The sequence below is a fragment of the Phalacrocorax carbo genome, chromosome 3 (assembly GCF_963921805.1).
Source record: "Phalacrocorax carbo chromosome 3, bPhaCar2.1, whole genome shotgun sequence".
In the NCBI taxonomy this organism is placed as follows: domain Eukaryota; kingdom Metazoa; phylum Chordata; class Aves; order Suliformes; family Phalacrocoracidae; genus Phalacrocorax; species Phalacrocorax carbo.
The window spans coordinates 96,753,781-96,776,304 of NC_087515.1; the positions used below are offsets into that span (position 1 = coordinate 96,753,781).

The 22,524-nt window shown below is 37.2% G+C and overlaps 1 protein-coding gene across 4 annotated transcripts in view; it reads right to left on the bottom strand.

Moving 5' to 3' along the window:
- COL19A1 (collagen type XIX alpha 1 chain) overlaps positions 1-22,524 on the bottom strand; it is a 215,218-nt gene that overhangs the window by 24,262 nt on the left and 168,432 nt on the right. For all 4 annotated transcript variants that reach the window (XM_064447840.1, XM_064447838.1, XM_064447839.1 and 1 more), the window contains 15 exons: positions 22,462-22,503; positions 21,313-21,366; positions 20,436-20,489; positions 17,353-17,406; positions 16,344-16,397; positions 14,268-14,312; positions 13,603-13,653; positions 13,477-13,521; positions 12,539-12,565; positions 9,892-9,945; positions 6,743-6,787; positions 4,576-4,620; positions 4,405-4,467; positions 2,789-2,824; positions 2,588-2,632 (listed from right to left, as the gene is read on the bottom strand). In XM_064447840.1, coding sequence (XP_064303910.1) covers positions 2,588-2,632; positions 2,789-2,824; positions 4,405-4,467; positions 4,576-4,620; positions 6,743-6,787; positions 9,892-9,945; positions 12,539-12,565; positions 13,477-13,521; positions 13,603-13,653; positions 14,268-14,312; positions 16,344-16,397; positions 17,353-17,406; positions 20,436-20,489; positions 21,313-21,366; positions 22,462-22,503 — 714 coding nt within the window. The remainder of the gene's footprint in view (positions 1-2,587; positions 2,633-2,788; positions 2,825-4,404; positions 4,468-4,575; positions 4,621-6,742; positions 6,788-9,891; positions 9,946-12,538; positions 12,566-13,476; positions 13,522-13,602; positions 13,654-14,267; positions 14,313-16,343; positions 16,398-17,352; positions 17,407-20,435; positions 20,490-21,312; positions 21,367-22,461; positions 22,504-22,524) is intronic.

The window sequence follows — 22,524 nt, forward strand, 5'->3', positions numbered from 1 at the left end:
CATATATAAAAAAAGCTGTCTGAAGATGACTATATTTACAAGAAGCCTTCATTAAAAATGTATGTAAGGCATAAATATACATATATAATTTCTCAGGTTTATAACCCTGCAGAGTAGGTATGGATATCTATTCTGCTAGAAATAAAGAAAAATGCAGGTTTCTGCAAGACCATGGTACTACAAGCAGTGTGAAGCTGATCCTGGAATTGCTTTTCTTCTAACAATTCCCATTTTACAGGCTGCCAATGTGTAGGAGGCAGATCAAATACTACAGCCACCTTTCAAACAAGCATTTTTTAAACTGACTCCAGTGTTTTCTTTGTGTTTGGAAGAATCTCCTTGTAAAAATTAATAAAACTAGGTCACATCTTCCTCCAGATTCCTCTTTAAACTCTCCTTCATTGTGAATTGTGCAAAAAACAAGGTAGGACATTTGTGTTTTGTGATTTCTGCCTATGGTGCCGATTTATTCAGTCTTCCTCCTTTCAAGTGTTCTCCCACCTCTTGCAATTAGTCTTGTACTAAATTCTGTGCAGAAGGAGCTACTGTTTTGCCTAGGTTTCTACATGCTCTAGTCCAGCAGGCTCCCAGTCTGTGATCAATGTATGTAGATAATAGCAGTAAATGAGCCAGTCACCAGTGTTTTAATCTGTTGTTGAAATGACTTGAAAGGTGTATTTCTGATTGGTATAAACCACATGTTTTCAACTGGTTTGTCACTTAGTTTATAAAGTAACAATAACAGCAGTGTTTAGTCAAAGGATACATAAGATTATTTCAGCCCAGGTGACTTCTTCCTTCTTAAAACAATTCTACAAGAATATACTTTATTAGATGTGAAAATCACAAGAATTTTATTCTGTCCTTCCAATTGTGATGCTTCTCTTTTCTGTAATTGCAACAGCTGGTCTCAAATTGAAGGAGTACACTGTACAGCGGTAATAATAATGGCTGCAAGAAAACCTTGACTTTGTGTTATTTTCTGTAATCACTGCAATCTCTCTCACAGGTGCAGGTCTGTAATACCTGATCCAGAGAGAGCAAGAAAATTCAACTCCCCCACTGATCTCTTATCTGAGATGCAGACTTCTGCCGTCTATTTCACTGTTATTTCTTTGGCAGATCTCCCCTTGCTTTCAACAAACCTTTCCCTGAAGAATTATAAGGAACAACTGACAACTTTCTGAAAACTATTCAGATACTGCATTGGGCATATTTATAACTTTCCTGTTATAAAAGGCTGTGAGAGATTTTGATTATTACTTGAGACAAAAATACTTCTGGAATTTGATTTATTTTTTAACATGTATCTATATATTTCTTTTATTTTTTTATATATATGTGTGTGTGCGTGTGTGTGTATATATATTTATTTATTTTACTCTGTACAGAGACAGCTAGATCGTTACATGTTTGCCAGTGATCCCAAAAGTGAAAGCAGATTCAGGCATTTGTGACCTCTCTGAGAGTAGGCATATATCTATATTTACATCTATAGCTACATGTACATGTGTGTATGTACATACTCCGTCACCGATGAGACTGGAACAAATACACTCTTTTTTCTTACCCTGAGGCTTCCCAAGTTTCATTCTGATGAATCAAGCTAAGTCTGTGTCTGTGTCTCTCACAGACTTTTTCAACATCTTCCTCCCTGTCAGTACGTTTCAAGGTCATGCAACTACAGGTCCAGCCTCCTCTTCTGGCTGTATGTGTACAGTACTATTTGCAGGGCATTCAGATAGCCTGACACTCAGAAGGTCAAGGCTGAGAGGTGTAAGGCAGTGCACAGTAAATGGTATGATAAGAAGGTTCTTACATTTTATTTATGTCCTTAAAGGCAGAAACAGAACATTGCAAACTGTTAATTTTTGCAAGGGACTATTATTGGAATAATGGTTAAAACCTGTCTGCTCAGTGTCATAAAACAGCATTTCCTTTTCCAGATTACACAGGGAGGTCCTTTTCTGAATTGTCAGATAAATGTGGTATCAATTTGACTGGGACATCAGGGCTCTAGCAACGTTATAAGAAGAGCAGAGTATGTGCTAAGATTTTCTTTCCTCTAGCAAAATAAAGATCATCTCCCACCTCCCATAATGATTCGTCTACCCTGATCTTGTTACTGTGAACAGAACTGTCTGAACATTTTTGGGAAGCAGTAAGGCATTGCATTGGCATTCCTGCTGCCTACGTGTATCGAGCTAGTTTTATATAAAACATGATTTGGGTTTGTGACATACAGAGATCCCAGGGATGATGATGGGGCAAGCTTTATATCTCTTGAAAAGTCTGACAGCATCACAACAGGTTTAGCTACTTTCTAATTTTCAACCTACTGATCAATTTGCACTGGCTGGACCAACTGTGTTAGAAAGTCTTTAAAAATGTGTTTTCCCTCTAAATGCAGAAGCAATTCAATTCTAATTCCTTAAAGTGGTGTCTAGGAATAAACCTCTGAGTTGTCTAAGAGACTGCTTGAAGTTCACAGAGAATTAATTTCTTGGTTTTGCCTGTAAAATATGTGCTGATGAGGTCCTTCGATGCTCAGTAAAAAGAAAAAAAGTTATTAAAACAAGGGACTTACACGTTCTCCTTTGGGTCCTCTGTCTCCTGGTCTCCCCACAGAACCCTGAAAAATTGTTTTTGAAAAAAGATAAACATACCACTTAAAGGCTTTTTCTGTATATTCATCTGTTAGCAGAACTGAAAGTAACTGCCTAGGATTAACAGCTATGGTATCTGTGAGGAATAAAATACACCAGTATGCAAAAGCATGCTTTCCTACCGGAGGACCTGGCAATCCGTCTTTTCCATTGATTCCCTATAAAAAAAGCAACAGTTTTTTAATAAACATGCATGTGTATATGCATTTTAAAAATATAAAGGGTAAAGCTCAATGTTTAGTGCTGGTATCAGTACATGAAGCTGCAGAGGCAGCAGTTTGTGTGGTTACAATATAGAAATACAAATAGTCTTGAGATGTGAAGGAGCTCAGGGTGATACTGAACTGCAAGCACATTAAATTTGAGCTGAGAGCAGAGCAAAAAAAAAATCTTTGGCATCAAGACAAGCATCACATTTAAGGAGCGCACAACTTAAAATGACAAGTTATATGGAAAGTCTGCAAATGTGGAATATGAACCTGTACATGCACTCTTCCAGTCCCATCTAGTCATTACACAACCAGCGACAAGTCTTATTCTAGATATTAGCCCTGATACCCTATTAGACTTCTGCTGTTACAGAGATTATGCCTTAATAGTAAGTGGACAGATCCATTCTTTGGTCCTTAGGACTTGAGGTACAGCACAGCCTCAGCCTCCTGGGCTAAACATTATTTCCTTCCCATAAGAGAGTGGTCTCATTCATACCACCGGCTGCAAACAGTCCTAGGCCCACGTTCGCCCCCAAAACTGGAATGTGGCATTATCTGAAAGTCCTAGTTGGCATAGGCCAAAATACTGTCAGAGAGTATGTTAACAAGCATACAATGCCAGATAATTGCAAGATAAATTCTCTGGCACTGTTTAATTTACTAGGATATACATGGATCTGCATATGGAGCAAACTCATTGCTGTTTCACTGAGTGAGAAAGAAGAACTTGCACGAGCAAAGACCTCAGGAATATTTTCTTCCGTCTCATAGTGCAAAGTGGAGTTTTGCACAGAGTAGGCACCTTGGGCCAATTTGCTGCTGAAGTTACAGAAATCGTCTCTTCTTTCAAGAAAGAAGCATAATGTGGAAATGTGCTGACAAACTGAAAAGGTCTGCTTCTCATGCCTGTCCCCAAAACACCAAGCTTCCGGGGAATGAGAGTTTTGCGCTACCCTAGCTGAACCACTTCTAGAATATAAACTAGGTTGTTTTAAACCAGCTCAGACAGTGCTGACTACACGGTTGTCAGACTGCTATTTAATAAAAGAGGTCAGAGTAGACATATTCTAAGTGAACAGCAAATGCTTCAGCTGCAGTGTTGCATCACTTGTATACAGAAGAGTTACGAATTTTATTCAGAGTCACGAAGCGCACACCTCTCTGTCTAAACTGAAACCAAGAATGTATTGTGTCACCCCACCCTTTATAGACTGTGTTGAGTATCTGGGTTAATCTTCTCCTGAAAAAATATGAGAGGATCGAGGATCATTTATGTCAACAGCATATAAGGACCCTCATAAGACCTTTAAAGGCAACATCTCAGCAACATTGACTATTAAAACATCACAATACCAGGAATCCTTGACTGGGTGGTTAATACTGAGCACTGTAGCTCTAAGTGTTCTTCAGTTTTTACCTAGCCTAACACAAAGCAGGATGTAATCTCATTTCTTTTGTAACTTCTAATAAACAAAGATGCATCCTTTTGTAATGAACACATATATATTCGGTACAAAATTGCTTACTGGTTTTCCTTGTGGCCCTTCTGGTCCAGGGAAGCCTATATCTCCTATAGGTCCTCTTTCACCCTATGAAAGAAGAAAACAAACATATAAATATGCATGTAAAATATTGCATTTGGTGTTTGAAATATTTGTATATTATCATAAGAGTCCAGAACTCAAATCTGTACTTACAGGTTCCCCTGGCATCCCTGGAGACCCGGGAGATCCTGGCTTTCCCTGCAAAAAGAGAACATTACAAATTCAAATTACTAGGAAGCAAAACATAATTTCTCTTAGGTCAAAAATAAGGGAGGATACATATTTCAGTGAAATATTCACCTTACTGTTCATTAAATACTTTAAGAAAGGAAAGAGAAATACTTTACCAGAGTTTTTAATATTTGTGCCACGTTAATCTGACTCTTGTGTACAACATAACTCAATCGCCTGGTCTTCTTTACCCTTTCTGAATACGGAGGAAATGTTTTCATGACATTTTCTTTTACAATGCCATGATTTCCTTCTTGAGAAGTCAGTCAGATCAAAGTTTATCACTCCATATGTGAAATCAAGATTTTTTCTTAAGTAATTCCTAGTCCTGATTTTTTTTAAAGCAAGTTTATTACTGACTTAACTCCTTTTGCAAATTTTCTTCATGCTCTTTTTCGGCCACTTTTATTGTTGTTTAATCTTCAGCCTGCTGGATTTCACAATCCTTTCTTATCTCATAATTTAGATGGTGATTTTAGATGTCCTTATTTTAAAAAATGATGCCTTGCTTTTAACAACCTATCTGGTTCCACCCCAGACAAGAACCTTGAATCTACATTTACTGGAAATATCCTTAGACCAGATCCTCAGGTGACTTGTACAAGAGAGGGATCTAACACATCAACGCCAATGACAACTTCAGGGACAAATAGGACTGAGGATTCATGCTGAGGAAACAGACATCGATGGCAATTCTTGCAGAATCTCAGTCCAAGCTTTCCTGATAATCCTGCTCAGCAAAAAGCCAAAGCTAAAATGAGATGTTTGTATTCCCAAATTGGAAAAAGGGTCCACTATTCAATCTAGGGAATAGTGCCAGGCAAGGAGGACAAATTCTCTTCCAGTAAGATATGTGGATATATTTCAAAAACTCTTCCTAGATTACTAAAAAATACTGTCTCTCATATGTCTATTAATTTGTTAATTGAAATGGCTTAGCGTAAAATGTTAAAGGAAATAATTTCTTTCACTGCATTTTATTAGAATTAAATGTAATCAACAGAATGCAATTCCATCAGTGATGAAGGGAACTCATTAAATATTTCATATCCAGCTAGAACAGAGAGGAACAAGAATAAGACTTGGAACACATCCAGTGGGAAATACACAAGGAGGGAAAAATCGTGATCATCCTAATCAGCTACTGCATTATTGATTCACACTGTGAAATATATTTCAGAGCAACAAACTCTGAAACTCTGACATGGGCTATTAAACTCGGAGAAATACTTCTCTTTTCCCCTTAAATGTGCAATTTTACCTTGGTTTAGGAGAACTTAACTAAATTAAGCTATTTAAGCTGATGTTCTCTCTTGGAACTCACAGTAAATAGACTAAATCAGTGGCTAATGGAAATGGGAGTGCATAGACACAAACTTCTCTTTATTTCACGAAACATATTTATAATTTAAAAACAGCTCCCAAATTTAATAATAAATGTATTTGCATATAGATAACTCCACATTGCCTTCTGAATTTAACTGTGAATGCAATCTAAAGAAAACTTGTCTTCATTTCCTTTAGGAGCACAAATGAATAATTATAATTTCAATTTATCATTAGTTAGATTTACTTTCACCTACAACAAAGTTTCTGGATGACTTTCAGAAACTTCTCTGAATACCACGTGCAAATAGCTGACAAAGCATTCCCCTAAAGCAAATGTTTGATCGACTTGATATGCAGATCCTCATGGATTGCAATAACCAATGTTCATAATTTTACTTTGTGATAGAAAGATGCTTACAAATTTGTGCATGCCCAGGAACACAGAAAATGTCTTTATCTGTATTAAACTGAGGAAATGAGAAGAATCTCATATGCTTTCTTAACTAAGCATATGTAGCTACAAATTCCAGCTCTATCATGTATTCACACCATTCCCTCCTGTCATTTTAATAATAATATGAACCCTCAGTGGTATTAAAATCCTAATAACTTTAGGAAAAACACATCATTATTATACTTGCCTATAAAGGAGTAGCCAAGCGCTGGCGTTCCACAGTGATCAAGATTACAGCTCAGCACCTTGCTTGACCTGTTTTTTCAGCTTCTAACAAACTGAGTTTTCTTTAATGAATATACATACCGGTGTCCCTGCTACTCCTGGTGTGCCAGCTGGTCCACGGTCACCCTGAAGAAAAGGCAAATCTATACTTAATTGGTAACACTCAAACCAGAAATTTGTTTCTGGATTCCCATTAAATTCTGCGGAAGGATTATTCAGTGAACTGAAAATGAGGATGAGAGCCAGGCTCTGCTAAATGCTAATATTTAGCTCTGCCACTGACTCATTTTACAGACTTGAGCAAGTAACTTAAATCCTTTGTTTAGGTTCTCTTGTACAATGTCATAATTTCCATGCTATCCCTTATAGTCTGCTTGAGGCCTTCCTTGAAAAGGGATGGATAGTCCCTGACTCATCTGTAGTTTTCCAAATAATTATCATTTGTGGTCCTGACGATGCCCAAAATTCACATCGGGTAATTCACTATCATATCAACATCCCCATATTTAAGATGTATCTTTCAAAAAGGTTTTCACCTTCCTGCTACCCAGTCATCCATTTGCCGCAAGTCAGCATTCTCAATTTGCTTGTGCCATGGTCCTTTCAGGGCAAAGTTTCTCCTTTTAGTGTACAGCCACCTTCATTTTTGCTTTAAGCTAAGACAATGGTTTTTGTGCTGGAGCTGATGAGTTGTGGGCACAAATTAATCTTTCTCTCTTGAGGGGACTGTAACCCACAGCAGGCACATGGAGCTCACCAGTGGTAAAAGTCTACACAGTGAGATTTGCCCTAACTCACTGCTGACGTGTATTGGTCTGTAACACTACACTCTGCTAGTATAACATTGGTTAAAAATGTAGGGAAAAAATCAGGCTCCTAGTTTCTGTAATCTTGTCAGAAAATCCCTGGCACAGGTAAAGCCATACTAACAGGAGAATATTTTTGTGAGATGAGTTTATGCTACCTGCAGCTGTTTTGCGAAAGCTCTGCCGACTTAGCTACAGCCACGTTCTGTTGTGCAGAAGAGCCCCAGGAGATATTCTGTGATTTCTGGTTTCTGTTCTTATACTTAATGCTGATTTGTCTCATTCTTATAATTTTGTTCAGGTAGCATAATGATAATGCTGGTAATTAGAAACACTTAACTCCATTACACAAAGTGTAAACAAATGACAAGTTTGATGTCTGACCTTGTTTCTGGAGGGAGAAGCTTGCTTACATCCACAGTTCAACCTCTCTTGCTCTGGAGGCTGAGAGAAATCACTTACTGCAAGTTCACACCTCAGTGAGGAATGCAACGTGCACCTCAGGAACACTTGAGCGCCGAGTATTCGCAGCAGGGCATATTGGCTGGAGCACTGCACTCTGCCCCCGTGGTTATTCTGGACCCAGAACTTGTATTGTGGTGTTTTCCCTATACGCTGGCTATGACATCGAAGCTGGAAATTCCTAACACTTCCCTGCAACTTTTTTTCTTTTAAGGGTTATTCTGGTTCTTTCAGCCACGTAATTTGCAGCACAGCTATGCAAACCACTGTGTCAGCACAGCTGAGGGAAGGGACATTTTACCCCGAGGACACAAAGTTCTTAAGGCAGTTCATGAAATTACCATGAAATTAGAGCCAACATTGTCTGTGGAAGATGCCATTCTGCTACACAGATGTACCTAATAGCTCTAAATTAAAAAACAGCGTGCACTATACTGTTGGGACTGGCAGGCAGACTCTGGGATTCTGTTAATTTATTTGCACCAGAAATGTGGAATTTTGACCAAATTTAGTTAAGAAAAGGATATTGTTACTTTGGTAAAGGGCCAAACACTCACTTAGTTTGTTTATACAATTTGCTCCATTGCCTATTCCCTTTATTTAATTCTTGTCCCCACTTTGTCTCAGTTAGACCTGTAATATCTCCCTGTGTTTGTTCATTTTGAAATCAGGATAGTCTTTAGTTGCCTGTAGACTGTAGTCTTCCAGAGCAAGAATCATCTCATGGAATTTAATCTAGTATAGACACATACCTTACATCTTGTCACTCCCCACTGCCTGCACAAGTAGCAGTAATGCACAGTAATACTGAGAGAGAAGCTTTTAACTTATGTTGCTTTATGATGAAAAATAAGTTTCAGTAAACTATTTTTGTAAAAAGTCATTGAATAACATGTAACTAAAAATTAAAAAAGCTGAATAAATATTCAACTTTCAAAAAAATTCATGTTTTTCTTCTTAAATTTAGAAGCTGGGGCAAAATCAAACTGTTTTTACTGACAGAAAACATAATTAGATATTCTTAATTTCTCCACTGAATTTTTTGTACTTTGCCATATTTAGAAATGAATACCAAAATATTGACATTTTTATCATTTCATGACAACCTTTTCTCTAAGCTCATATCAGTCTCCACCACTAGCAAGTGAAAGCCTGAAACATGCCACCAGCTCAAGGAAAGGATCATTTCCGCACACTGGAATGCAGATGTGAACTGCAGGGAGGAGCTGAAGAATATGATATGGCTTGGGATGCGCTTGGTGGCATCATACACATGGTACAGAGTGCAAAAAAAGTAAACAGAAACAACGGGCCTTTTAAAGTGAGCAACAGTCCAAGAAAGAGATTTTTGCTCACTTTGGAGCGGGATGCAATACAACAGGAACTGCAGAGAATCAGCCTCTCCCTCTATTTCTACTCTTTCCTACATTCTTACACTCATCTGAAATAGCCTTTTTTTTTTTTTTTTTTTGTATGGAAGTCTCGCATGCACTAAGTCTAGACTAATTCAGGTACAAACTTCTCTTCAGATCTGTAGCTATGCCATAAATCTTAGAGCAAGACAGACAGACTGTAAGCATAAGATGATGTTCAACAGAGAACTAGAACTAGTGACCATGCTTAAGAACATGTTAACTATATTACTACCAAGTAATATAGTTATTGTATAGTATATACTATATATAATATAGTATATAGTAGTATTCTATCAAGTTAAGAAAGCAAAATATTACAAGACCTCCTACATGCTATTTCCTACTTGTGGAAAATGAAATTTTATGTTGGGTGAATGTGTGATTTAGATCCACAGTAAAGCAAGAAAAGGAAATAGAGATAAACATGAAAATATTTTTCACACAGAAACATTAACTTCCACAAAAAAAATTCATACAAGGCTTCAGAAAATATTTAGCTGCAGACAGTTGCCACTAAGAAGCCATGACTTCTTTTTGAGAGTCCTACCTTTTCCCCTGGGAGTCCTTCCAGTCCTGGTAATCCCATTGGTCCTGGGTCTCCCTGATTATTTTTTTTTATTTAAAAAGGGATGCAAACATTAGGATTTCTGTACTCTACATGAGAAAAGTCGAACAGCAAACAACAGCAGATTATTTAATTTGAGATTAGTAAAACAACTAACCAGTTATTACATGATCAGATTTTGTTATGCCCTGTTTTAGTGATCTGCAAATTAAGCTTTTCCCAGAGGCACTGTGTGAATATGTGGATGAATGGTTTTAATTTTGGTGAAGAATGTAATCCAGAAGACTCCCCTCCAGTGTTCTTGCAAGCCAAGGTCAGCTCTAAAGCACCTCCAGGCGGTAGAGCCCCAGGGTGTATGCGTATGCTGTCAACCAGAGAACTGACCTCCAAGCAATTCTGTGCTCTGTTCCCTAAACAAAGCTTACTCTGCAGCAAGGGACACACAGATTAGGTCCCTGTGTAGGTCTTCAAGTTTTGAAAGAAAACGAGAAACATGCTCTACTGGAAAAATCAGTTTAATGTGTAGAGTGTGCTCCTTAAGGAACACAGTTATCACATTGGTTCATAGATCAAAGTTTAGTTTTTCATGTAGCTGGCTCTCCATTAACACTTGGCAAGGAATCAAACATTATCCCAGGCCCTGCAAGATTGACTGAGTGGAGATTATACACCTTCATGATAGATGAAGTCCTAGCTGGCTCTTAAAATTGTAACCTTCCCATATCACTTTGGTCTTGGCTGGATTAGTCTGAGCTAGCTGCACTTAATTCTGCTGCTATTTTAGTGTAGATACTGTGCCTGTACTGGTAGGAAAAAAAGATACAACTAAATGGTAATGGCATGCTGCTTTAATGAGTACAGACATTTCTTAGTAGTTTCACACTGATACTGAAGAGAAAGACTCCACGATATGGACTCAACTCAGAAGACAAGAACCCTTCAAGAGGAGAAGACACTTGTCATCTTCCAAATACTGTGGCCTGATGTGTTCACACAAGGCCAGTCTCTAGTGACATTTAAATGGTCTACATCTTGTGCTCTGACCTGATTCTTTACTACCAGGCATCCGAGAGGTTGGCTGAACCATCTCCTTATTTATTTCGCCCAAGACTAACAGTTCGAAGACAGGACAGCAGCTGGAAAGGTCAAGTGCCGGCTTCTTGGTGGTTGAATGAACTCCTGAATGTGTTCAGGAACTCTAAGTATTTCCCTGAAGTAGTGATTTGTTTCATTAGTAGCAGGCATTGGCTGTTCTTTACTTTGCTGGAGGGGATGTGATTTTGTTTCAAAATTGATCTCCAATATTTTTCTGTGTTTCCTGATCTTTATCAAGTAGACAATTCATCAGCAGATCATGGGGAACACAGTCCAACTGGGCACAATTTTCTTTCCTAACTAGCTCAGCTTCTACTGCTTTTATCAGCAAATTCTGCTCATCAGTTTCCATTAGCTGACACATGGTACTCATCCTGATTCAGTCATGCTGCCTGAAGATCAAAAGAAGTCTGCTGGACACAGTTCTACCACACTGACCATGACGGAGCACTACCTGTTTCACTGCCTTGCAGTGTTATAGGGCTGTAACTATCATTATGCAGCTATGTGATATTCCTTAGACTTGAAAAAGAACTACAAGAATGTATTGAAATTTTAACTGCTGTGGAAGCACCTATCCAATTTTTAAAACAATATCCATTTAAAATGACATTTGATACTATCATACTTTCTGGGCTAAATCATCAATACTCAAATTTTACTATTATCTTTTGGGTATTTTTACTGACATCCAGTCATCAAGATGCAATACCATTAAGTTTCAGCTTTGCCACCTTCAAGGCTAGGAACTGTAGTGGCAAATCACAAGCTAATGACAAATATAGTTTCTCTGATAGAGAAAAGCAAGTTACATCACATGCCATGGACTTTGGGAAAAATGTACACCCAGTCAGGATTTGGATCTACATTCTGCTGGTGGCTAGCCCTATGCAACTGCTCAGGATTCTTCCACTAGTTGTCCCTCCCCATAATTTTTAAAATCACATCAAAAAGGATATAACATAATGCTTAGAGGAAAAAAAGTATCAAAAAGTTAAATAGATCTGCTTTTGAATGTCAAACTGCATCATTGAAAAGTATAGTGGCTTCTGTGATCACCATCACCTTGCTCAGCAGAAGCAATGTGAACATACTGTAACAAACCGCCATGCCACTTCCAAAGAAAACATCAACTTCCAGTTGTTACTAGCTAGCATGATGCAGCACACTGTCCTTTCTCCCTTATCACTTTCAAATTTAATGTTGAGGACAATTTAACAGCTCTTAAGGTATTTTCTACCTTTGTTTCACATTCTCTATTCATAGATACATCCAGGGACAGCTCAGCAGAGACGAATCCACAAGCAGTTAATACTATGTTCAGTCATTCATTATATTATCACTTAGAACTATTTAACAGAAATCGCAAAATTCGCAAGCCTGGCAATTAAAAAGGCTTTTTCAGAAGCACTGATTCTGCAGGAGGTAAGCTACCTGCTAAAGGACGTTAATGGACTCTTCCACCCTTGTGACTAGGATCATGTGTTGAACTACTTGGGGAATTCCCTATCATGACCAAAAAATACATACATACCGCTGTGCCAGGATCTCCTTTTGGACCCTGCAAAGAAATGAAGAAGTGGAAACACATTTGAAAAAGAACAGAGTTACACAATAAGATTTTTTAATTACTGCATTATGAGTAAACTTTGCTAAGGCAGTGCATTTAGAATCAGTATTAAGTCCAGCCCTCTCAGCTGATTAACTTAGTATAAAATCTTAGGAATATTTGGTTTTTGTTTTGCTGTTCCAGAATACAGAGAAAGACAGCTCTGCGGTCTGGTGCGAGCCTGTGACTACAAACGGCACATAATGTAAGGACAAAGTCCTTGCTGATGGCTACAACATTTTTATGTGGTTACCAAAATTACAATCACCTTAAAACAGTACAACTTGCCTGTGATGCTAAGAAGGAGGAGGACATAAATAAGTGCACAGCATCTTTGGCTCCACAGAACCAAAGCAACAGTGTCCAGCTGTGCACCCTGCAGTGTGGAAGACACCAGCCTTGTATTACTGCCACAATATAATACTTGGTTTTACACGTTTTTCTGTACTGTAGCTACACGCAGTAAATCAGTGACAGAACTGAGATCAGAATTCATGAGCTTCTCATTTCTGGCACCAGATTTAATCCATTACAAAACTATGCCATCACTAACTATAAATACTATATTACACATTTAAGATATTAGCATACTTGCACTGAAGAGTCCAATTATGTAGTAAATTATGTACCACATTCGCAGCCTTTACTTGCTAGGGTGAAATACTTAAATCAAAATAAACTACTCTCCAAAATGGGCTAAAATGCTTGATAAACACATAAAATCACATATTTATCATTTACTATGGTAAGTATTTTTTCTATCGCATATAAAATCAAATTCCACGCCACTTAATGAAACTGCATCATGTAACCAACCCCTCTGTTAATTAACTATTAGAAATTACATTTCTGTTAATACTTACCGGAGGTCCTGGTGGACCTGGATAACTAGCGACACTCACACCTCCCTGTAACAGCAAGTTTAAAAGTTGAGTTGGGCCAAAATTAGGTGTTGATCAAAAAGATAAATTAACAATAAAGAGAAATACCTGGAGTTTATATAAGCTGCTCATTCCATTTCTTTCATTGTAAGGCATACCCTTTAAAACATAAAAACCAAGGTAAGTGTCACAACTATCAGTTATGAAGGCAGAACTCTTGCCCTGCTCAAGCCCCAGAGCTCAGCAAAGTTGTGGCATCGTTTTCATTCTTGTTCAATTTTTCAAAGATTCCAGATATTTCAGTGAGAACATAAGATACATACCAGTGCAGCTTGGGACTTTTTTTTAATTACAAAACTAGAAACCTGTAAATCTCAGTGTACATTACATTTTGATATTTATTATTATAATTCTCCAGATTAATTTTATGTTAGGTACTATTCTTGTTAATTTGCAGTCCAGTGAGCTCCACGAACTTTCCCTAGGTTCCCTGAGTTCCCTGATCTCAGGTACCGAAGCTAAGTTACATTAATAACATTGGACACCACGGCTGACTCATTTGACCAAGTTTCTGGGATGGTTTTAGTGACCTGAACTTACTCAGCAGCGAATCACAAGAAAGAAAGGAACACCTTTTACAAAAAGACATGGTTGTCTTCCTGCACTATTAATACATATTAGATTGTCAGTCAATTCTTTATATTACATTAAATTTTACTCGCACGTATATTGTTCCCAATAAAACATTCAAAATATAAACCAAAATGTCTCACCGGGGGCCCAGGTGGTCCAGGTTTCCCAGGAGAACCTTCACTACCCTAGTAAAGCAAGAGATTCATTTACTCTTCAAACCACTTATGGTAACTGATGTCCAGATCTATTCCATACTCAAGCTATGATGACCATAATGACAATAAACAAGAGATAAATTCAATATGAGCAGGTAATATCAAGAATAAAGTCTCCTGTCCAGCTCCTGCTTAAGCTTTAGGCAAGTTATTAATCATTACTGTATACTAATTTTTCATTTTGTTAGTTACTGGATGCTTTACATGTAGTAACTTCCTTGTGGCAAAACAGTAGTGGTAACCTGGGTTGTGAAACACTTCATATATACCAGGAGGGAGAGGAAGAAAAAGAGTTGTTAGTTTCCATTTCTAAGCAACTGGCAGAAAGAAGTTGACATTCATTTTATGCTTTGTATATTGTTTTGCAAAAGTCAATCCTCAGCTGGTCATTCACAGGTAAATAAAGAAAAGCTACAGTTTCAGGAGTTCAGTTTATTTAGAAACACATTGAACAAAAATAAAGATCTTCTTTATTAAGAGATAATGAGTATCTTTTTAGTTTTCACTGTAAAATATTAATCTGTGGTTACATGTATCTGTAGTTTGTTCGGCTGATGTGCACTGAATTGCTCATGTTAAAAAAAAAAAAAAAAGCTTCTGATTTTTTGCCCCAGCACAATGGTGGGGCCTATGAACAGGACAGAGTTACAAAGGTTTCAACATCAAATTTCCCAACCACGATATTTTCAAACCCTCATCACTACGATTCGGTTAAAACCACTGTATAATTCGGAACGAGTCTGCCGGAATTTTTCACTGACTTCACTGGATCATATTAAACATATGCCAGTGAGACACTTAGGCTGCATATTTAAAATTATGAAGGTGGCAAAAGTCAAGCTAATTGATAGAAACTGCCAGCCTCCAAAGAGTGATTTGGAGTACTTCACAGGGAATAAGAATACAATAGAAAGCATATAATATGACCATTTCTCCAACATGTTCCCCAGATCTTCATCTGGAAGGAGGAAATTACTCCAGCTTTAGTTCAGTTTACTTCATCATTCTTCAGCCATCTGACTCTTGCCCTTTTTGATTGATGAGACACTAGTAGTTACAGAGCAGTGGCTTCTCATTCTCACCTGTGTATGAACTGTATACAGGAAACTATTAAAAGACTTGTGTTTTGCATTCGGTTACATAAAAAGGAAATAAGTGTGGTAAATTTTTGCTATTGTGGTCTGTATGGAGACAGCTCTCAATCAATTTTTATACTGAAATAATATAAAATCTTTTCCAAATAGTTTCCTTTTCTTACTCATACCAGAGTCAAGATTTTGTAGAGTATTAGTAGGATTGGATACACTGATGTGGCAGTGCTATGCCTGGAAAACTCCAGGCTAAAGCTGAGAAAAACTTCAGAAAAGTGTATTCATATACAGAATGGAGCACTTGTCCCAGAAGTTATTTTGCAGCAAACTAGGTTTATGTCTGCTGTATTTCATGTATCTGAGGTGCCCAATAAATGAATTTGACCTCTTAGTCATAACGGATAACACTGAGAGCCTGATAAAAAAGCACATAAAACACTGATAAAAAGCAGTGCTATAATAGTATAAGTTAACTATAAAGGAAGATTATATATTTTTGCAAAATAACTTAGACCCAATAACTTTCAGTACTTGTGAAGCACTTTTGAAGTATACAATTACTTTTGAGTAAAATACTGGTAAAAGAATGAGAAGCAGAGCAAGTAGTAACTAGTTGTATACTATTTCACTAACTTATTTTCACTTTCCTAAATTTTATATAGTATGTCATACTTAAAGAACATTCCCCGCAACTAACTTACACCACAAGGACTATACTTCACAACATAAGCCCATCTGTACGGCATTGTTTGGGGAAAGTACTTGTATTAAGACACAAATAAAAATTAATTTGAAAATGTACGTCAAGTTCTTGTTTGTACTCATGTTAAAAAAAAACCAAAAAACATAGGAGTGTAATGGGATTGCAAAACCTTCACAGACCTTTACCGAGACTAAAAAGAAGCAATACCTTCTCGCCTTTTGATCCTGCTGGACCAGGATGTCCAGGTCTTCCTGCGACTCCCTGCACAACACAGTATCAGTTTATATTAGTTGCGAAACAATGAAACACAGTATTTTTGCATTGCAGCTTAGTTTTTAAAGCTTGTACTTTCTGAAGGTCATTTAAACCTAATTATGCTTCTCCTCCAGGTTTAAATATTTCTCTTCTGTTTGATACAACAGCTGTGTCCTTCTGATAAGCCCTTTGAAGGGTAAAACTTGTGTTTGTGGTTGCATTTTCACCTTGGCAGACTAAAAGCACTGACCTTAACTGGCACCTCCTCTTGATACTGGTAAGAGTCACACGCTTTACTGCTAAAATGCCAATTTACATATTCCACATTAAACTTCCTAACTGTGTTACAATTTTTGAAAGAAGGGAAGCATTAGTACTGTCAGCAAGCTAGGAATGAATAATGATTGTACTAACTAAGGTGATCACATCCAGTAAGTAGAAAATAAAATTTAAAAAAATTTCCAAGAGTTTTCCCAGAAATACCAACATTTTTAATGATGTTTTTCAGTGACTTTAAATATTGTCAGCTTATTAGCATACTTTTTTTTGTTGTGAAACTAAGTGATTACTTTGTTCCAGCGTTAAATGTTTTCAGAATGCCTAGCTGGAATTATTTTTAGATTTTTATTACTAACGTTATTACTGTAACTTGGGTACAAATACATAATTAACTGCAAGTTTGCACATCATAAGTCATGTAACCTCACAAAGTCTTTAAGAATGCCAAATCTCCAAACCCATTTAAGTTATATAAACTTTGAGTGCAGACAATGACAGTGTTTTGAGTAACATCAACTCACAACATAGTTTCTTTTATTAGAACCAGTATGGGTAAGATTTTATTATTACTCTCCTAAAGGCCGAAAGAAAGGACAAGAAACTAAGAATATGAAGTTTTAGTAGACAGTTATAGGAATCTCTGCAGAGATAGATTAGACCACAGGTGACAGCACGCACTTACAGATGGTCCACTGGGTCCTGGTACGCCTGGCAGTCCAGGAGCACCTTGAAGGCCCTGGAAATTAAAAGAGCATATGTCTATTTCCTGTCCCACTTCAAAAACTACTTATATTCAGCATATTCAGAGGTATTGTAACTATACTAATGCACATTTTAATCTAAAAGGTTGGCATTATTTTTAGGAATGCAAAAAAGCCCCACCATGCAGGGAAGAGATTATCAGGGAACAAGGTTAGAGTCAACTTCTTGCTTGACCGATGAACAACCCTTGTTCTTCAACCTCCCACATTGCTAGCTTACGTCCTGTATGTCTTTTTGTCTTTAGTTCTGTGGATAAGAGCATGACATCTGGCTTTTCCTTAGAGATTAATTTTCTATTTTCTTTCACTAAAAGGTTTTTTTTTTTTGCTGGTGAGAAGGTATCTACTCAGACTTCTCAATGTTACCTGATGCTGTCTAAATGCAATGATGCTTTCTGCCTGATTTATAGATTTTGCCTTTTTGATAACAGAACTTGTCATTTTTCATTGTATTTAATGCCTTATTTTCCTGCTCTTATTCTATTCGATTGCCTGGGAATCAATGGATTCTGGTATCCACCTACTAAATGTACAGGTGTGCAACTTACTACAGTGGATACAGGTAGGATTTGACACAAACCTGCAAGTCACTGAAGTCTTTTCTCTGCCACACCAGGCTTAGGTGCAATTTTAGACATATAAAAGTCACGTACTAATGACAGCTAATTGCTGTCGGGTGACCCTATAATCCACAAAGGGAAATAGGTCCCTCCCAGCAGTGATTAATTTTATCTGCACAGGGTGCCTATCCTCTGACAAGAGGAATCACCTCAGAAAAGGCATATTTCTCATGTTAAATGCAGTGTTTAAGAAGGCATGGCTAAGGGAGTAGTCTAGAAAACGACAGAGGTCAGGAGCCCCGAAATGGGGGCTCTGAGGGCGAGACTGAGGGAAAACCTTCAGGCAGAAATAAATCAGAAATGATGTGGAGGTCGAGACAGACATGGATTTCTCTTTCTTGCTCCCACACACAGAGGACACTGATCCACCTCTGCAGCTTTTCAGAGTGGTAATCCAGCTGCTAATGTACTCCCTGCTCATTTTGAATTACTTTACTCTGACGGTACAGTCACCTGGAAAATTAATACAAACTCCAAAAAGGAATGTTTTAAAAAGGAAGAGAACTAAGCTTCAACAAAGATGAAAGGGCTATTCAAAAGCACATGGAAGTTAATGATCATATTTCAAAGAGCCTCAGGTGAGCTTCTCAATCTCTCTTCCCGTTCCCATACTAACCAAATCATAAAAATGAAAATAAATGCATTCTTTTAGAATATGTAAATTTGTTAAAAAAGTTACTTTTAAACTTTGTAAACTCCTTCATATGTGTTTCTGAAAAGAAATTCACTTGCAGCCTCATAATGTCATAATCAAAAGCTACTGCTAAACACTGAAAATATCAGAGCTAAGGCAGCTAAGCAGCTATCAAATAGTAAAGAAGCATGTGAACAGCTACCTTACTAACACATCACAGCACCTTACTGAATCAATAAAAACATTTAGAATTAATCTACTCTGGAGTCCTTTAAAAAAACCTAACCACAAGTTAAAATCTTGCCTTTCCCTTATTACCTCCTTAACTGCCGCTAATACCTCACTTGATTCTCAGCAGTTAAATAGTATCTGAATTGTTGAAACTGCATTTGCTAATGCCTCAGACTGCTAGGGCTGAATTGTAGAAGTTACCTATACGGTGCACAAAGGATGTGTTACTTTCCCATTTATTTTTAAAGTAAAATTCTGCTTGGGCTTCACTTATGGCTGCCCTACCATTTCAAGGTATATGTTCTAAATCCAACCTCAGGAGGCACTTGCTTTTAAGCAGCAAAGACATAATGAGCTATACAGATCGTGTGAAAACAAGAGGAAAAATAAGCATGATACTTTAGGCTGGCAATCCGCTAAATTCTGGGGCAAAGCAGTAGCAGGAATACATATCTAATGCTTCTGCTGCAGCTTTTTTTTTTCTTCATGTAACTTAACTTTTGGAAGCCATGGATCCCAAAGAACACAGATTTTTTTAGAAATTATTCTCATTCTAATTCTTACTGTATTATGGCCTTAGCACCAAAGAAATATAAAACACTCAAATTACAAACCCCTCAATCAATAAGATCTAAATTCCTTCCATATTTTCCAGGTGCTTTCTCTTGCAGCCAGCACTCCCAAATTACAAGACAGAAGTATGTATTTACAGTGCCAGTTAAGTATTTTGGAATTTTGAACTGTTCACCTAACATTTTGTAACAGACTACTTATTTTAACTCCTTCTGCTGACTAAGGTCACTAGGAAATTAATTTACTTACTCAGATTCATTTGCTTAATAGATTTTTTGCTTTGGTGATTTCTTTTTTTTTGTTTTGACAGAGATTGTTCTTGAACTGTTAACTGCAAATATTCCAATTTAAAATAAAAGCTATAGCAGCTATTTTGGATTTGGCACCACAAGTTACATGGCTTTTTTTCCTTCTACATAATGACATAAAAATGACTCTAAGGATATAGAATATGATGCAAAATACTGTAAATATTTTAAATTCAGAATCTTCAAATATTTTCCAGTTTCCACTTAATAGTAATTGCTGCTATGACTGCTCTCATCAGAGTATTCACCACACGGAATGTTTTTGAAAGTGAATTTTATAGGGCAACTAACACAATGAAAGAAAATATGTTATAAAACATGAAGAATTTTCTGAAAATATTTGGCATTTGCCTCTTTATTGCTCTATCCTATACTCTTAAAAATTAGCATTTAAATATATGTGCGGCTTTAAAATATACAAATGAGCAAAAATCAAACAAAAATTAAATAGATTTTATTTAATTGAATAATAGCATTTAAGCTTGTTGAGAATTAAGAATTGAGGGCAATTTATAGCAATACTTACTATCTCAGTAGTTTTAAAAACTGAATAATAGTCTGTGCATTTCATTCTCAGACTAGATCTTTATTCAGGTTCAGATAAGAATGCAACCGCTATAGAAATGAAGTAATTTTACCTCATCGCCCTTCTCTCCAGCAAGCCCAGGAAATCCACGTTCACCTTTGCTTCCCTATGAAAACGTAACATTCAAATAAATACTTTCTATTAGAGAACAATGAATTTCATGTTCTGCAGGGCATTTTATGACCCACATTTAATATATGCTAGCATGAAGCCCTTACAGTAATAGCGCCTAAAGCAGAAAAAAAGGCTTAGTACTACCTGAAAGCTTTAAAATATGCCTCCCATTGAGGTAAAAGGAAATTAGTGTTTTTTATCTAGTAGGCAAACTAGTCAAAAGGCCTGAGGAAGATATCTTATTAGTACCATTTCTCCATTTGCTTGCTAAAATGGAGAAAGTACACTTTCATAGAATTACACTCAACCATAGGGGATATTGCATGTCAAACCATGTGTCATTTGATCTAATTACACTGAAGGGGAAGTTTGAGGGACATCAATGAAACTTCAAGTCCCAGTGAAACGGCTGTGTTATTCCCACAGGATCGAGGTGCAAAGGCACAGTGTGGTCCAGCTGTTGCACGCTTGAGGGAGATACGGGAAGTTTCCTTCTTCCCTGCGGGATTCTTGGATGACTGACTTACCTAAAACAAGCCTATAGATGGCATTGCGCTACTGGACAGTCAAATCTGAGCTAGCTTTAACAGACCCAAGACACAGAACTATCCTGGATTGGGATTCAGCTTGGGCTATTTTGCTCACTTTCCTGAGAGGAAAGGCAAACACAGAAAGAGGGCCCCAGAAAGAGGGCTAGGCTGCTCAGATGCTACAAGGATAGGGATCAGACAAAAAAAGTCAAGACTGTCAGAGGTAAGAGACCAGCCTTTCAAATAAGCAACAAAGCAATATAAAGTACTCTCTTCAAAACTTACTTTTGGCCCTTCTCTACCAGGGATGCCTGGAGGACCTCTAGTGCCAGGGTCACCCTGAGGAACAGACACAAAGCAAAGTGATAAATAACCATTTTGTGACACAGGCAGAGTGTCTGACCTATGCATACTGCCTCTTTCCTGCATTTATGACCACCCCTTCGTTTTACCCCAAAGCCTTCTCTTCAGTCCTTTCTCTCTTCTATACAAAATACTTGTTCAGATATCCTTCCTTGTTTTCCTCCCCATCTCTCTCACACACTCTACTCAAACCATGCTAACAAACTTCTAGCTTCATTTTGAGAGGACTCATAAATGCCTTCATTTAAAAGTCCCAGACACACCTGTGTTTAGGTTTGAGCAGACCATCTTCCTTTTAAGGATTGGGTAGAGATGGAGGCTTCTTATTATTCTTGCCAGCTTCAAATCTACAGTTATTTTAAACTAAATGATTCCTTCTTTGTTGGGAGAGACATTTTCCAGCTAAATTACAATCTTAATAGAAATGCTAACCACAGAGAAACGAAGAATGAAGAGTAAAGAATAGGTAAAAACCAGAACTGACATGAGGTAGAAAAGCACGTACAAAACAGAATCAGGGAAAAGACCAAAGACATACCTAAATTAAATCAAATTTGGGAATGAGCAAGTCAATAAACCTTAAGTACATGTATTAATAAAGGACAGTAGAATAGGATAATGTCTCCTCAGAAACGATGTGTTGTTTTCATATAGAAATCCTCCTGAGCACACTTTTCATTTTGGAATTTGGCAGATCACTTCAAATTTTATTATTTTTCAAAATAATACATTAGCAATTCTAGACTATTTTCCCTATTCAGTATGTTACCAATATTAATGCTAAAAAGTAAAGCAGAGAATGGGGTATACTTATAGCAATTCGTACTGTGGGCTGGTGGTACTGAACGTGCACTTGCTGGCGCTACCTCACATACTGTTCAAATGCTCTGTTGCAAAACTCCTATCAAATATATTTCTTGAGTATTTTTTAAAAACAAAACAAAACCTCAAAATTATTTTAGGCTAGGCAAGTAGTTCAGAATTGAACCTACAGAAACTTTCAGGTGCATGTTTTAGTTTAAAAAGCATGCTTATAGTAAGCAAAGATACTTAACCTCTGATAATGTTTACCTTCAGTATAGCACCCATGTCTCCCAGAAGTGGCAGCGCAATCTGAAATCAAAAAAAGGCAGC